Source organism: Colias eurytheme, chromosome 23, assembly GCF_061535395.1.
Source record: "Colias eurytheme isolate Ceu_HAF_F1 chromosome 23, ilColEury1 Martin Lab GWU primary, whole genome shotgun sequence".
Classification (NCBI taxonomy): domain Eukaryota; kingdom Metazoa; phylum Arthropoda; class Insecta; order Lepidoptera; family Pieridae; genus Colias; species Colias eurytheme.
The window spans coordinates 5589564-5607233 of NC_143002.1; the positions used below are offsets into that span (position 1 = coordinate 5589564).

At 33.2% G+C, this 17670-nt stretch overlaps 2 protein-coding genes across 2 annotated transcripts in view; one reads left to right on the plus strand and one right to left on the minus strand.

The window, feature by feature from the left end:
* Positions 1–27: 27 nt before the first annotated feature.
* On the minus strand, positions 28–3385 carry Vps24 (vacuolar protein sorting 24). The gene is made up of 7 exons (XM_090115477.1): positions 3271–3385; positions 3103–3163; positions 2841–3020; positions 2482–2522; positions 1824–1997; positions 797–967; positions 28–399 (listed from the first exon to the last, which is right to left on the minus strand). The coding sequence occupies exons 1-6, from the start codon at positions 3313–3315 to the stop codon at positions 797–799; spliced, it is 672 nt and encodes a 223-aa protein (XP_089971603.1). The 5' UTR covers positions 3316–3385; the 3' UTR covers positions 28–399.
* An 11989-nt stretch (positions 3386–15374) lies between these two features.
* mino (glycerol-3-phosphate acyltransferase mino) overlaps positions 15375–17670 on the plus strand; it is a 53985-nt gene continuing 51689 nt past the window's right edge. The window contains exon 1 of the mRNA XM_090115434.1: positions 15375–15592. The gene's annotated coding sequence lies outside the window, so the exon portion shown is untranslated. The remainder of the gene's footprint in view (positions 15593–17670) is intronic.

Genomic DNA, 17670 nt, shown 5'->3' on the forward strand with positions numbered 1-17670 from the left:
ATGGAAAAGGTAAAATGAAAGCTTCAATGTTAATAGCAGTTTTATTTTGTAAACAATTATCACAATAAAAATATATAAATACATCATCTTTTTAATTAAAATTAATTCGTTTTAACTTTATGAACCAAAGAGATACAGTGTGAGATTTTTAAACAGGTTTTTTTTTAATATTTTTAATACATAGCAATCAAACTATGAACAATAAGCAAACAATCACGAGAATACTGAAAGAATTCTATTTTTTATCAAGTATTGCAATTCAAGTAATTTCACAACATTTATTAAAGTGCGAAATAAATATTTAACGCACAACAACGTGACTTACAACATTCTCTCTTATAGTAAGTAATAACAGTGTTAAAGGCATTTTCCACATCTCGACGACATCGAATCTCGTACCTTGAAAAAAAAAAAACTTTTGTAGGCATAGTTTAAAAAGTTCTAAATGAAAATAGCAAAAGAAGACTTATGATTAACTTCAAATAACCTTTATTTAATATAATTATCACATGAAAATTAAAATGTATAACAATTACGAAAATTAATAAAAATGAGCACTTAAATTCAACTGATCAAATAACATATCCAGGGTTTTATTAGCTTGAATATGTATATTATATTCGAAAAATTTTTGGTCTATATTTACCCTTGCTTAAGTTATATTTTATGACCACCTTATATAAAAATATCAATAGCGAGATTTATTTCTAATTCCTCATTAAAAAATACATAAGAATAGAAATATAACATAAATTGCGAAATCTTTTTCTTATTAATAACTAATAAAATATCATACCTAAGACCGTAACGCCTGCAACCGTGTCTGCATTTCATCCAGTTCGCTCTCATCTGGTTCTTGCGTCTCTTGACTAGTGGAGGGTGCTCCAACCGCGGTGGAGGGAGCTCCAACCGCCGTGGGAGGCGCCGGCGCTTCGCCCAGCTTGCCTTGTGTGAGCTCCCATAGCACCTGTGTAATATGAGTTAGGCTAATAATTGTATCGTAATATTCAAGACATATCTGTTGTAACGAATTTGTTACACAAAACGTCACTGAGGCTTTAGAAATGCCACATCATTTTAAATTAATTCTTTTGACTAGAATATTACAAATATTTGTGAATTTTTTTTTTCAAAGTATACAAAGACATTGATTGCCGGTGCAGTCTCAGACATAGGATGTTACAAAAAAACGACTTTATGTCCAGCAGTGGACACTGCAGGACATAAAGTTGTTTTTTTGTTTAATTGATCACAAGATGAAATTTAAGCCCGCATCATTTGGATTGAACAAGCATTCAAATGTTATAAACCTAAATACTATCAAACACATTTGTGGTCAGATTTAAGTTTTTTTGTGATCAATTAATATTATACATATCGCAATTTGACTGTTTCTTTTTCCTTTACACCCAAAATAGGCGCTCAACATTGATTTGCGGGAACATGCCTGTATTTATTAACTTAATATATATTGTCACAATGTTTGTCCTCAATGGACTCCTAAACCACTTAACCGATTATAATAAAATTCGCACACCATGTGCAGTTCGATCCAACTTGAGAGATAGGATAGTTTAAACAAATATTTGTGTGATGAACTCAATTATTTGTTCTTGGGTCTGGGTGTTATTATCTATATATGTATTTATTAAATATTATATTTATCGTCGCCTAGTACCCACAACACAAGCCTTAATTGAGCTTACTGTGGGACTAGGTCGATTTGTGTAATAATGTCCTATAATATTTATTTATTTATTTATTTTAAACATGTAGGTACCACGGGCGAAGCCGGATCGGACCACTAGTTACATATTACAAACCTTATCAACTTCAGTCTGCGCAGCCTCCTCCATTTCCTCTTCATCTTCCATACTAGACATGGTCTCATCGAGCATCTCCTCAATGATACCAGCTTTCATCATCTCTTTACTTAACTCCTGCATTGTCTGAGCGATTTCTGGTAATCGGAGTAAGGCCTGCATCGCTTGCATCACCTATAGATAAATAATTGGAATATACAAAGTTGGAGTGTTTTGTTTATTAAAATAACTGTTTTTAAATATGCTGTTAGTATCATTTCTGAGTTAGTATTACATTTTACTTATCTTTGAGATAAAAAAGAAAAATCAATCTTTCAAAATGCAACCAGAGATATTTTAGTTTTTATCTCTTCAACTAAAAACAACCTATATCTATACATGTATATGTATATATATATATATCTGTATATGTATTATGTATACATATTATATAAAAATGAAACCCGTTTTCCTTGGTCACGGCATAACGCAAGAAGGGGTGGACTGATTTCGATAATTCTTTTTTATAATATTCCTTGAAGTACGAGGATGGTTCTTATGGAAAGAAAACATAAACATGTACCATGGGTGAAGCCGGGACGGACTGCTAGTTTAATTATATTTATTGATTGTATATTTATTCTGTTGTGTTATTATAAAACAAATATTTTTATCTTACCTCAGTTGATTTTTGTAAGGATCCAGCCACTCTTAATGTTGCTGTAAACAAATGGAATTTTCATAATTATCAAGCAGTAATAGAATTAATGTTATTATGATACTAAATACTACTAACGTCTTATTATATTTTTAAACTATTGCATAGCTTCTATCGCGGGCCTTGAGCGCGGGGACCGAATCCAGAAATTGCGTAACGAAAAACCTCACGCTCCCCACTCCAACGGGCTCAGAGGTGTGGCTTGAAGGCATAGCATGCAATAGCTTTACCGCGGCGGTCCTCCAGTGCCACACGTCTTTTTTATTTATGTTTTATATTTGCTGTTTAACAGTCTGTTTAAAAGAGAAAATCTGACTCACCCAATTGGTTCTTCATTTGCATCTGTACAGAATTTAGATGGGCTTTGCTTGTGTATATTTTACTAACAGCTTTCCTTGATCTTATAATTTCTTTAGCCAATATTGTACACACTTGTTTGTCGTTTTTTGTTGCAGCTTCCTTGAGAGATCGTTTTATTTTTTCCTCTTCACGTTGAATAGCTAAAAAAGTAATGATATATTTTGTAAACACTGTGACAAGGATGACACATCACACAATCGTGAATATTTTTAAAGCACTTACCTCGTATTTGCCTGTCTAAATTATAGCCTTCTTTCCTTAATTTATGAGACCATTCGTTTACCTAAAATAACAAATATTGAATTACATTAATTACCTACCTACTTTAATTTTAAGACATTTTCTGTTGCAAAGCGTCTTGTATGAATAAGTTTTATTAAAATTACATACCATTTCTTTAGGGTTTTTGTCTGGTGATTTGCCGAATAAACCCATGTTGAAAACTTATTACAATTTTTTTAGAAATTAATACAAATATTGTTTGTTTTATTTAGATTTTCTACTGACAAACTGACTTTGACAGTAAAATCTGGCTGATGATCTCATTCTACATGATTGACGTCTCTTGTCAACTGTCGTAGTTAATAATAATTGCGTTTAAAAATATTTTAAAATACCTAGGTATATCTTGAATGCTCATTTAATGGTTATTTTTAAGTAACAGTTAAATATTACAACAAATAAAAATGTACAAAACATTAAATATCCAGTATAAATGATTTCTTCTCTGATCTATGTTGCATTGCATAGACAATAGCTCACTTCTATAAACTACAGAAAAAATGAAATAAATCCGCAAAAACACAAAAATTCAAAAATTTATAGGTTATGGTGCCAAATTGTTTTTCTCGACCCTATTGTATTGATTGTATACAAGAACAATGAATTAATGGTGAATTGTGCATATCAATTGTGCATCGTTCGAAGATAATCTTCTTTTATTAGAAAGTTAAGAAAGGTAAGATACATACTTTTGTTTAGTTTTGTTTATTTTATTCACCATCTCATCAACTTGTGTTTTTTTATACATTTATGAATTATACACAATATACAATTAAACGTTAGCTTAGTTTCAAGATTTCTTTTTTAAATTCTGAAGTACAATTACCTTTTACAAAATTGTATTTTGGTTGTGTAATTCCTTATAATAATAATAATGCAAAAGTTTATGAGAATGGATGGATGTTTGTTTTTTACCCTTTCATGAGAGACCTACTGGACGAATTTGGATGAAACTTTACAGTAATGTAGATTATAAGTTTGAGAATACCACAAGATGAGACTGCCCGCGGTTCAACGAGTAGGTATAGATATACAGAAGGTTGAAGTCTTAAACCAGTACTCAGTAGAAACATATTATTTGCAAAAGCCCAATGTTAAACACTCCTAATGTAATCCAAGTATCACATTCTATGTGCGATTTTAATGTAAACATTGAACCTACATATTTATATAATTTTTTTAAATACAATCGATGCCGTATGATTTCAAAGGATATGCTATTGCTTATATGTATTATATTCTGTTATACAAGCTACATCACTGCCAAGTATCATAGAAATCTGTTCAGTAGTTTGTACAAATTAATGTGAAGTATCTGTTAACACCATATTTACCAAATAAAGTGTGCATAATGTAATTAAAGTTCGAATATTATATTCTGAGAACAGAGAACTCGAGCATAATTTTATAAATTAAAATTGGAAATAAGTGCTGCAATTAACCCATTGAGCCCCAAACGGCCAGATCCGACCGCGACACAATAGATTTTCTATTGTGTCTGTGTTTCCGGGGCCTGATGGATTAAATTATAAATTGTCAAAACAAAACTGGATTTGTTCTTTGATTATAATTAGCTGAATTTGTTAACAAGATTTATAATACATCATCAGGTTGTAAAGCAATAATTCTTAAATCTTTAAAAGGAAATGGAATAGGCAATTCTTAAAATTTCAGGCATGTCAAATATCAAATAATGCACTTCGCGGTTTCACCCCCGTGGCTCCACTCCTGTTGGTCGTAGCGTGATGATATATAGCCTATAACCTTCCTCGATAAATGAGCTATCTAACACCGAAAGAATTTTTCAAATTGGACCAGTATTTCCTGAGATTAGCGCGTTCAAACAAACAAACAAACTCTTCAGCTTTATAATATTATATCAAATATTTATTCAGTTGCGGTTTGTAATCAATAAATGCATCATCCCCACTCCCTACTATAATATTATAAATGTGAAAGTAACTCTGTCTGTCTGCTACGCTTTCCCGCTTAAATCTCTCAACCAATTTTGATGAAATTTGGCAGAGACAATTTTTAGACCCTGTGAAAGAACATAGGCAACTTTTTATCAAAACACCACGAGGGCGAAGGCTCGAGCGGAAGCTATATATATTTCAATACATAAAAAAATAAGAAATAAAGTAATAAATAGTGAATGATTTCTCCTCAAATGTTTACCATGCATTGATAAAAAAGTAGGTACCTAGGGATACTTCTGATGAGTGATCATAGCTTAATTTTACGATATACAACAGCATCATATTCTTCTATAGTATTTTTTAAAATACCCTACAAAACTTTGTTATGTATGGGTGTTATCTATACATCTATACATCTATACATCTATACAAATATTATAAAGAGGAAAGGTTTGATTTTTTGTTTGTTTGTTTGTATGAATTGAATAGGCTCCGAAACTACTTGGCAGATTTGAAAAATTCTTTCACTGTTGGAAAGCTACATCATTTCTGAGTGACATAGGCTAGGTTTTATCCCGGAAATCCCACAGGAACGGGAACTATGCGGGTTTTTTTTTGAAAACGCGGGCGAAGCCGCAGGCGGAAAGCTAGTTCTATCATAATTTTTGAAATACTTTGCATTATGCTGCATCCACACAACAAAGTTACACATACATATTACATACTACATATTGTCATATGATTATATAGATGTGTGTCGATTATCAAACCGTGCGATTGAGTCATTGAGCAAGCGCAGTGTTTGCGACACGTATGCGCGGTAATAACTTGCATCCGACAGCCGACTTGCAAAATATAATGCTGGCTGGTGACATGCGCTAGGGCCTAGGGAGCGGAAATTGTAGGTGTAATTTCTTAATGTGGTTACTGTATACGTTGTCGGTTGTTTTCTTTTGTCGGTTTTAGCACAGATAATATAATGCTATACTTGAATATTTAGAAATTAAAGACTTTTTAACGAGACAGCTGTCTCCCCGTGACCACGCTCGATGTAAAGTGTTCGAAACGTCGGGAAAATAATATAATGAATAAATCGCGTTTAAAATGCGTTAAAAAGTCTTTAATTTCTAAATGTATAATACTCGCGTTAAATCAAACACTAGAAAATACTTGAATATTTGTTATTTTCGTGAAAATTACAGGCGAAGCACGTACTTTCAAATAAACAAAGAAACATTAAAATCAGTTCGTCCAGTCGAAAGTCCTAATAATATTATAACAAATCTAAAAATAATTTGGAAAATCCAAAAGTGCACGCCTCATAATTTTTTTTTAATAAATATTTATTAATTATTATTTTTGTTTATTTAATAACAATTAAACCACATCGAATCAGACCCTGAAAAATGAAAGGGTTCTATTCCTGAGCATACTCAAGCGTAAGAGAAAAAAAAAGACTCGATTAGTAAAGTATTTCGGTCGCTATCGTGTTAACAAGAAAAAGGATCCGCACATACAGACACACGGACGTCCAAGACAGAACTTTTTTAAACTGTTTTTTAACTAGTTTAAATAACAAAAATGACATCAAAAATATCATGAACGTTAAGAATAGTGTTTTTTCTTAATATGTGTGTGTATGTATTATCTTACAAGTGCAATGTATGATACATAAAGACATTTTAAGTTTGAAAAATCAGATGTTTTGCGCGAAGTGACAGTAGTACCCACCTCAACGCTTCGCTTATGAGGCGTGCAATAAAGTTTATTAGAGATAGACCGGGAGATACTGACACAAAATTTCGAGTCATTTGTAACAGGATGGCGGTTCTACAGGGTTCTTAGTACGCAATGACAAAAAGAAAAATGATGGTGTGAACGCTGGTACCGGCGGCTTAGTCGCGTGGGCGTTAGTCGAACTCGTCGGAAAATAGCGAAAGTCAAACGATTTGTAACAGTATGGCACTTATTTTTCCTGGAAGTTTGAGGATCAAAGAATATAAATACAAAATTTCAAAGATCTAGGTGTTGGAAATCTTCACTTATATAAATTAATACTAAATTAATTTTTCAAGTATGACAGCACTTTTTCCCCCTACTAGAAGTATGGCAAATATAATAATGGTCACATTTTATCAAATACTCTCCAAAAATCCAAATGCAATACTGGTACAAAAATTTTGGCGAAATAAATTTTTTTTGCAGATTTTCGGCGGTATGGCGACCATTTGGAATCGTCCGAAAAGTATGGCATGGCGATTTTCGTAAATGGCTGCACGACGATGGTTACCTGTGCAAAAGTTAGCCTGGTACAAATGGTTGAATAATTGTTTTATTTAAATCACCATATTCGCGTCGGTATGGCGGGCTGTAAGTCACACCGGAAAAGTATGGCATGACACTACCGCCTACTTCTTTTTTATGGGCTATCGGTAAATACTAAAGTTTTTGTGTTACAAATCGTTTGACTTTCGCTATTTTTCCGACGAGTTCGGCTAACGCCCACGCGACTAAACCACCGATACCAGCGATCACACCATCATTTTTCTTTTTATCATTGCGTACTAAGACCCCTGTAGAACCGCCATCCTGTTACAAATGACTCGAAATTTTGTGTCAGTATCTCCCGGTCTAAGATATCCAAAAGATGTAGTTAGTCGGTTGAATAGTTAGTGTAATAATAAAATTATCTCAGATATTTTTTTTTTTCATGTACATATTTTAAAATTCCAGCGACGATTTACGACAAACGTTGCAAAACAGGTTAAAAATGTGACCGTTCGCAGCAATTGCACTATCAAAGTCTAGCGCAAACCTAATCTATTATTATCTATCTATCTACATTGTTAGTACTTAGTGCATTCTTAGTACACATGCACTCGAATTTCGCATGTAAACAACACGCGCACGAGTGTAATTATAAATAGATCCTTATCGGACAAAACTGTTCATCGTCCTCGTGGTACTTGACAAATACTTCCGTTCTTCTTGTTGTTGTGTTGCATAAATAAAAACATATTTACTTAAATTATTGGGTAGAGACGTTTACCCTACCGTAGTTGCACACTTCTTTGTCTGTCTACATAATATAGTCTCTGACAAGCTTCAGTCTACGGCTTAACATTTTATCCAGGCTTAAGTAGCCTTTAAACGTATCTATACAGAATACTTACTATAATCTATATATTAGTTAAATTCCATTAAAATCCAATCGTCTGTTTTTGGTAAAAGACTAACAAACAACCATACCACTCAATCACATTGACATTTTTAAGCTATTGCATAGCTTCTATCGCGGGCCTTGAGCGCGGGGACCGAATCGATAAATTCCGTAACGAAAAACCTCACGCTCCCCACTCCGACTAGCGGAGGTGTGGCTTGAACCTTGAAGGTATAGCATGCAATTATAGCTATACCGCGGCAGTCCCCGAGTGCCACACGTCGTTTTTTTAAGTTGTCGTAATTTATACCTGAATGGTTAAAAATATCAACATAAAGTAACCTGAATAGTTTTATCAATGTAGGTAGTTTTTCTGACAATAATAAAGCAATCAAGTTCCTTCAACATCGTCATTTGCAATATTGCATTTTTAATTAATACTTTAATTCCGTATAATCCCTAAGTCCGATAAATATTTTGTTATTGCGAAAGTAAAAGCGATGTATTGACTATTGACGTCATATAAAGTTTAGTATCTTTTAATTAGTTATTAATTGCAGAGGACTAATGATATGTAATAATGTCGATTTATGATCTGTAAAGTTTCCAATCATAATGTAGTTGAGATTGATAATTATAATTAACTAGCTTTCCGCCCGCGGCTTCGCCCGCTTTGTCTAAAACATAATAAATTATATACTAAAACCTTCCTCTTGAATCACTCTATCTATTAAAAAAACCGCATCAAAATCCGTTGCGTAGTTTTAAAGATTTAAGCATACATAGGGACATAGGGACAGAGGAAGCGACTTTGTTTTATACTATGTAGTGATAATTATATTTATGTGTACATACATACACACATTACATACATACACATAATATATTATTTAAATTCAGTGACAGCCTTCTCAGTATTTTTGCTGCTTTTATTTTTTTTCGATTTTTCTAGAAGAAAAAGAACATCTACTTATTGCTTATGCATGAGACAGTGTCCATGAATTTATCACCATTATTACTATTGGTTATACAAGTTTTTAGATTATTAGATATCCTAAACTAAATAAGTAGATCCGGCCCATATCTATATTATCAATGTAATCGTTAAGATTTCAAATTCTAGCATAATTATTGTACTTTGTATCCGAGGTATATATATTTACAAATCGTTTCCTAAATTTATAGTTATAACTATCATTAAAAGAAATAAATTTTCTCTACTTTAAATAAATACGAATCCCTTTTTTCCCTTGGAATCAGACGTAAACATCTCGACCGATTCGCATATATTCTTTTTTCATGTTTGTTATTGTTAAATGTGTCAGTTTGACAGTTCCCGCGTAAACATGAAGACGTCTGTCTGTATAATTAAAAAAAAAAACGAAATAATTTAATAAAATTGTGGTTATGTAGGTATCTACTCTATATAACAAGCATTTCATATATAGTTTCTAGGAATAATAGTTTTTAGATTCACTAAGTATCAAATATTTTAGCTTATTATTTTGTACACTACCTATACCAAGCAGAATATTGAGTACAAAGAGCCATCGATTTATTACAACACGTGCATAGATTATCGCACACAATACACAAGATATTATATAATAACAACAACGTTATCGTCCTAGATAACCAGTATGTGCAAAACTTCCAATAACCTCAACAATTAGTGCACTACGTCAATCGCCTAGGCCCTATAGGCTATAGTGTCAAGAGTTTATCTGAATGACGTATTTGTTTGAAAAACATTAGAGTTACCAGATGTCCCCGTTTTCATATTCACTGTTAGATAGTTCATTTTCCGAGGAAGGCTATATGTCAAGACTGACGACGCTAAAATCAATGCGGGTAAAACCGCGGTGCATAGCTAGTAAAGAAATAAAATAATTTGGAAAATCCAAAAGTGCACGCCTCTTAATTTTTTTTAATAAATATTTATTAATTATTATTTTTGTTTATTTAATAACAATTAAACCACATCGAATCAGACCCTGAAAAATGAAAGGGTTCTATTCCTGAGCATACTCAAGCGTAAGAGAAAAAAAAAGACTCGATTAGTAAAGTATTTCGGTCGCTATCGTGTTAACAAGAAAAAGGATCCGCACATACAGACACACGGACGTCCAAGACAGAACTTTTTTAAACTGTTTTTTAACTAGTTTAAATAACAAAAATGACATCAAAAATATCATGAACGTTAAAAATAGTGTTTTTTCTTAATATGTGTGTGTATGTATTATCTTACAAGTGCAATGTATGATACATAAAGACATTTTAAGTTTGAAAAATCAGATGTTTTGCGCGAAGTGACAGTAGTACCCACCTCAACGCTTCGCTTATGAGGCGTGCAATATTTATTTTACTAACGATATGTATTGTAAAAAATATATATATGTAACTTGGATTTTCTATCATGCTTTAAAGACCTTTACCAAAATATAAAAAAGGTTGAATGAAATATTATGTAAAGCCGTTCACAAATACAATATTGCATTTTTATTATGCGAGGATTATGAAAGATTAAAAGAAGATAACAAATCATCACATGATTGTCTTGTGTATATGTTTGGAAAACAGATCATTCTTTACAATAGAGCTCGAGAAATGAAAGAAAAGACTGACGGAAAATTCATAAACTTGCAAAGGATCGGAAAACAGACAAATGAAGAAAGAATCCTCTGTTTTTACAAGTGTCCTAATATGTATGGTAATTTTGGTAATATCATAACTGGCAATACTCAAATGTAGTGTTATGTTGTGTGGAAGCGTTCTTAGCTTATCAGGAATCTGTGTTAAGTGCCACATAACGCGAATCTAATTCACCTTAGGACTCATTTCTTAACCTATTACGAGCTTGTTTATGTTCAGATTTAATATAGAATGTAAAGCCTTACCAAACGGGTGGGCAAAGTTTAGAACGAGATAATTAGAAGAGTAGGTACATTAGGAATAGCTTTGTGTTTGTAAATATTACAGATTATGCGAAACACCATATGTTTTTTTTGTGTTGTATGTAAATAAATATTTTCGGGATAATTTTCACACACGGCACGATCTGATCCCATACTAAGCTTTCGCTTGTGTTATGGAAACCAGATGGCTGATAAACATACATATATAATTTTAAATAAATACTTATATAGATAACTAGCGGTCCGCCCCGGCTTCGCCCGTGGTACATATTTACGTTTTCTTTACATAAAAACCATCCTCGTACTTCAAGGAATATAATAAAAAAAGAATTATCGAAATCGGTTCAGCCGTTTTCGAGTTATGCGCTTACCAACACATTTTGCGATTCATTTTTATATATAAGAAGAAGAAGATTAACACCCAGACACAGAGCAAACATCTATGTTCAACACACAAATATTTGCCCCGGGTGGGGAACGAACCCACGACCTCTGGCTTGGAAGGCAGGGCCACTACCAACCAAGCCGCTTGGCCAGTCATACTTGTACTTGTACTTTCATAATACGTCATGCGTCAGGAATTGGGGATTCACAATCAGGAATTCGTATTCCGATGCATCACCAGTACCATATGAATGAACAACATTTTACAGACAATTGCTTTTTTACCAAATATTCATTGTTTTCTTGCATTAATCTCAAAGCATATTTCATCAACACGATTGCCCTTCATTTTATAAAGATGTCTGATTGAGCAGCACGATCTATTTTTGTAAGTCGGCTAAATATAAAATGAAAAAAAACGTTTTGTCCTTCAGAAGTTACATGAGCCATGCTGCAACGTCCAAGGCAATACTATGGGAAAATATTTATTCGAAAAATCACGTCATTTTCCTTTTATTTGAATGGTGAAGTGTCAATATGTATTTTATTTTACGAGGCAACTTTAATTTACTGTTGTCGTTTTATTTGTTCTGTGAAGAGTTGTGATTTTGTATTTCTTTATTGTTGAATGCAACATTTGTCACAAATATTTTGTAAGATTACCATATCTTCAACCACGTACACATAATCTTATAGAACGGCTGAACCGATTTCGATAATTCTTTTTTTATTGTATTCCTTGAAGTACGAGGATGGTTTTTATGTAGAGAAAACGTAAATATGTACCACGGGCGAAGCCGGGGCGGACCGCTAGTCAAATTCATAAAAATTGTTATGTCGAAGAGTTTCTACATATTTACCAAATTCTATTTACATTACAAGATTTTCCATTTTATCAGTCTATCAAATATTTCAAAGATCTCCTTCCTAATTTTACTTTATTGGGTAGGTAATATCCGTGTCGAAGATCCTCACAATTTTTTAAGTTCATGAGATATTAGCTATTTAACAAAATGATATCCTTCATCCTCCTTTCTCCAAGTGGTCTGGATACATCAGATGTAATATTTTATGGTTAGGGAGCCAGGTGCAAATTTGGTTAACTATTTCCTCTCAAGAGATAATTCGTCAGACGCATGAGAGTATAGTATTATAAAGCCTCGTGAACGTCAGCTGGCGCTCGGTTGGGGGGGGTGCCTCCCACGCACATAGGAAAAAAAATACATTCATTCATTCATTTCCTCTCAGCTAAAAATTTGTCAAATTGTAGCTAACCCAATATCTCAACGAAAAAAAATAGTCAGCTGGTTACAACATGGTGTATTATACGTCAGCTGATGTCTCGAACATGAAAGTTAAATTTAAAGAAAAATTTATTTTCCGTTATTTCCTCTCAAACAAAAATTTACCTGATGATAGCTTATATGTAACTGTGGATATATATATATGTCAGCTGGCTGTATCTTGGTGGAAAAACCGTCAGCTGATACGGGAGGCTACAACCGCTCTTCCCCCCAACCGAGCTCCAGCTGACGTTCACGAGGCTTCATAATACTATACTATGATGCATTTTACTAATTACCGCTTGAGAGGAACTTGGTCATAAAATCTGCTGCTGGCTCCCGGACCATAAAAGAAAAACATTGAATACAAAATGTTTGAATTAAAATAATTAAACAGGCCACTTCCCCCTTGTGGACTGGACTTACTGTGCAACGTGACTGGAATTTTAATTGTTAACGAACAATTAACATTGGAGTATCTTGTTAATTCATTATAAATCGTTGTTAGCTTGATAGTTACATTTAAACGGTATTATTTCGTCATGGGAGTAATCAGATAACTGAAATAAGCATAAACCCCTTTACTGACCATTTATAATACAACAATTTCAATATAATCATGTATAATATTAAAAATCATGAACTCTAAGAAGCATTTTTATTTTTGTTATTACTTTAGAGTCTCGTATTGCTTTCTTCTAAGTTCTATAGTCCCTTAGGCCTTATTGAATTTCAAGAAAATCAAACTATAGGTACGTACGTAAACACACTGCCTGTTTTTAATCAAGCTATTTATCTTCACAGTTAATTTGCGGTACATATAAAGGATCGGGATAATTACTAATCATATTGAATCATAGTTAACATTGGAAAAATGTTGTTTTATCTGGCAATATAATGTCCTGTTTGCGTCTTAAAGCGGATGTATCTACCTAATGATCCCTTTGCAACATGTAATAGGCGTTGCTACCCGACTGGTTTCACGCTTTTGCTTTTAGTTTACTACTTTATAATATCATTTTAATGTACCTATGTGTTGAAATGATCGTGCGATTCTAGTAGTTTTGAATTTCTAAGAAGACGATTTGTCGTGGAAAGGTGGTCAGTTCTGCAAATGGCAATGATGTCTACAGAGATTCATTATTTCAAATCTCACGCAGATAAGGGCATGTAGTCGCTGCCGGACCGACAAAAGCTTTTTATTATTATCTTTGTGCCCCTGTATCCTTGTTTTATAAGCGATCTTAATTCCTAGATAACTTTAATGCTAAAAATCATGCTATTAAAAAATTAGATATTCTGTAACGTGTCTTCGTCCTACTTAACAAATGTACGTAAGTATATGTATTTTCTTCCTTACGTAGGATCTTCCATTATTTCCAACTGAATCCTACAGTTGCAATTGAAATAAAAGACTAAGTAAAAGATAAATTAAAACATGCAAATGCATAGAGTCGAACATTATTACAAATATACTTCCCGCAAAAAATCCATTTATCACATCAATCCATGAATCTTAAATTAAAAATAATAATATTAGTGTCCACAGCATCTGGCATTTGTTGGCATCTGCCAATTGTTGCAATCGTCGTTTTGTTCTCAAAGTTAATTTCAAGTTAGTGCAGTTGAGTACTGTATAAAAACAAGATAATTATGTGCACTTGGTCCTGACAAACTAATTTATAAGTTTCCATGTTCAAGTTATTTGCGAGGAAACCAGAAACGCAAGAAGTAGATCGGCCGCTTTTTGTATGTTTACTCTCTTCACTCTATATTATATCTACTCTTTCACGAAAAAACGACGTGATGGATTTAGATGACATTTTACAATGGCTATCAGTTATAACCGCGCGGCAAAGCTAGTAATATGTGTTACCTATGTAATGCAAACATTTCCAGCTTTGTTATTTATGTTATTAGCATGTTAATAAAATGCTGAATAATTAGTGTTTTATTGTTGTTTTAAATATTATTGAAACATTAATAGCTAAGCTATAAATAATCGCGAATATTAAAATTGGCTATTATAATAGGTAATTTTAGTGGTTCGTTTTCATATTAGTTCATTATTACAGTACTAACATGCATAGTTTGCCTGATATAAGTATATAACATAAAGTATTTTGTACTTAGTGCGTACGAGTTATGAACTCCGATGACAGGGCCATGTTGATATATTTCCTAGCCTTCTGACTTTTTTCACGGTATTCTTTTTATTTCACTAATAAGTAATAACATCCCTATAACCAACCTATTATAGCCACCCATGATGGGACAAGATGAAACTATGTCAAACGTATAGACATTTTTAAAATGTAGAGTTTGTATTCCTGTTTACAATCAATTAAAAAAGCCAAAAAAATTGTAACAGTACCTAATTAGTAATTGAACTTTACATTTGTAAGTACTGAATGTGTAACCACGTTGTCACTTGCGACATCTCCATGCTGCCAACTGCGACAGGAATCCGTCCGGCGTCCATGCGCACGCGCCGAATTATTTGGGTCTGTCAGACGCAACAATGCATGGCGATCGTCATGTACGTAATCAGTGTTCACTGTTCAGTCAAACGTCGAACGTGCGCGGCGTTGAACGTCACGCGGTGCGCGCGGAAAAATTCGGTGTATTATGTAAAATTTCACTTAACCTCTAAGAGGTTTACCAATCAATAAAAAGTGCTCTTTTGGACAATTCTAAGTTAATATTATCTCATGTTCATATTTCGGATGATGTAAAGTTTGTATGTTGCCTGTGGTCAGTTACAAGAAGGTAATCTATCAATGAATTAGTGTATCTAAATATATAAAAATAACGTTCACATAATCAATTGTGAGCGTACGTAAAATCACTGCTAAAATATGTCGATTTCTCTTTTCGCGTGCGTTTGTTTCAGTGTAACTCTTTGCATTAATAAAATGAGCTGATAATCAGTGTTTGTAATTCATTATGTGTAGCGGTATCTAGCTGGTATTTCGGTGGATGTATCTCATTAAAAATCATGAGACATAGTTTGTATGAAGGTTGTGTACTCGGAAAAGTGTTGTCCTATTTATTTACATTCGTGATTCAATGGAAAATTGAGGAAAATTTTGTTCTAGAGTTGATAATCTTCAAATGCTCTCATTATTCGAGGACCGCAATGTTTATTTTACCTTTATTATTATTATTGTCAACAATAAAGTTTGTTATCCCTTGCAACTCTAGATTCTAATCGAGAGCTTGTAAATGCGAAAAACTATATACGTTATCTGTATGAGATCTATATTTATCTTGATCTTGAATTCGTTTATTTCATCATAGTTTGTCAGTGTCGTCGTCCCTACTATCAATCATTTTAGAATTTGTTCATATGCTCTCCTTTTGAATTAAATTTTTCTTCGTTTCATGATATTGCCTGAAAAGTGCGGAGTTACCTAATAGGCTAATAGCCTTATCTAAATTATCAAGAACTGAAGTTTTCATTTTTTCATTTTCAGTATTTAGAATGTAGATACTGAAAATGAAGGACACACGTGAGATAAAAATTACTAGCGTAAAATGGATCGTAGACAGAAGCGTAGCGTGCCTTGGCGGGGCACCGTATAAAAATTTGTTTTTGGGCCCTTAGGAAGGGTAAATATTTCTCACAAAAGAAAATGTTTACATAAAATTAAAAGAAATATTTATCTATCTGTCACTTATTCCAAAATTTTTACAAACAATTCAAATTAAATATACACACAGGAGGCCAGAAAATTGCTTTTTTTTACTTTTGTCATTTTTGAAAAAAAAATTTGGAAATTTTTTAGTAATTTTTGCTTACGCACGTTGGGGCCCCCTTGGCGCGGGGGCCCCGTATGATTTATACGGCAGACACGGCGGTAGCTACGCCCATGATCGTAGAGTCATTTAGTATGAATTTTTAAATACTTTAAATATGTCAACATAATCTGCATTTGGCAAATCCTGTGGGCAAATCAGATAAGGTACATCTTCTTACCCGATAAGAAAATCAAATCAGATGTGAAACATATCAAACTCAAACTCAAAATCAAGCATTAATTTATTCAATTAGACTTCTAGAAGCACTTTTGAATCGTCATGACATAGTTTTAACATTTACCACCGATTCATAAAGCGGTTTCTAAAGAGAAGAAACGGCAAGAAACTCCGTAGTTGCTTAAATTTGGCAACACGGTATTTCAGTCTGTAATATATCAAAATCCGTTGAGTCTTTTGTAGGTATATTTTACTTCTATTTTCCATCCTTTATCGTTTTTTCCATTAAACTAAAGAAAAATACCCTAAACCTTGACTTGTAGCGATTTTAAGTTTTGTACCTAAGTAGGTAGGCAACTTTCTACGGTGCACCAGCCCCCCTAGTCAAGTGGCTTTCTGTTAGCGTAGCGTTCAATAGAATAGACTACGAATGTATGAGATTGACGTAGGCTGTAGATACGATTATCTATATATCAATCTCATACATTCGTAGTCTATTCTATTGAACGCTACGCTAACAGAAAGCCACTTGACTAGGGGGGCAGGGCGCCGCAGCGCACAGTTTGGGAACCCCTGCTATAGGCTTATATATCTACTCGCTAAGATCAACAAGAGCGGAGCACTGCGGGTAAGATCGCGGAGCACAGCTAGTATTTAATAAAAATATTAGAGAATGTGATATTATTACTTCTTTCAACTAGGCTATACAATGTGAAATATGATCCTCGAGTCTAAGATTACCCCAAGATCGTTATAGAATACCAATATTATTGTGAAATAACCACAGAGAAACGATACTTGGGATTAAATGGCATACGTCTATTGTTATTTATTACTGAAGGCTATTATCTATTATTATATGTCTATTA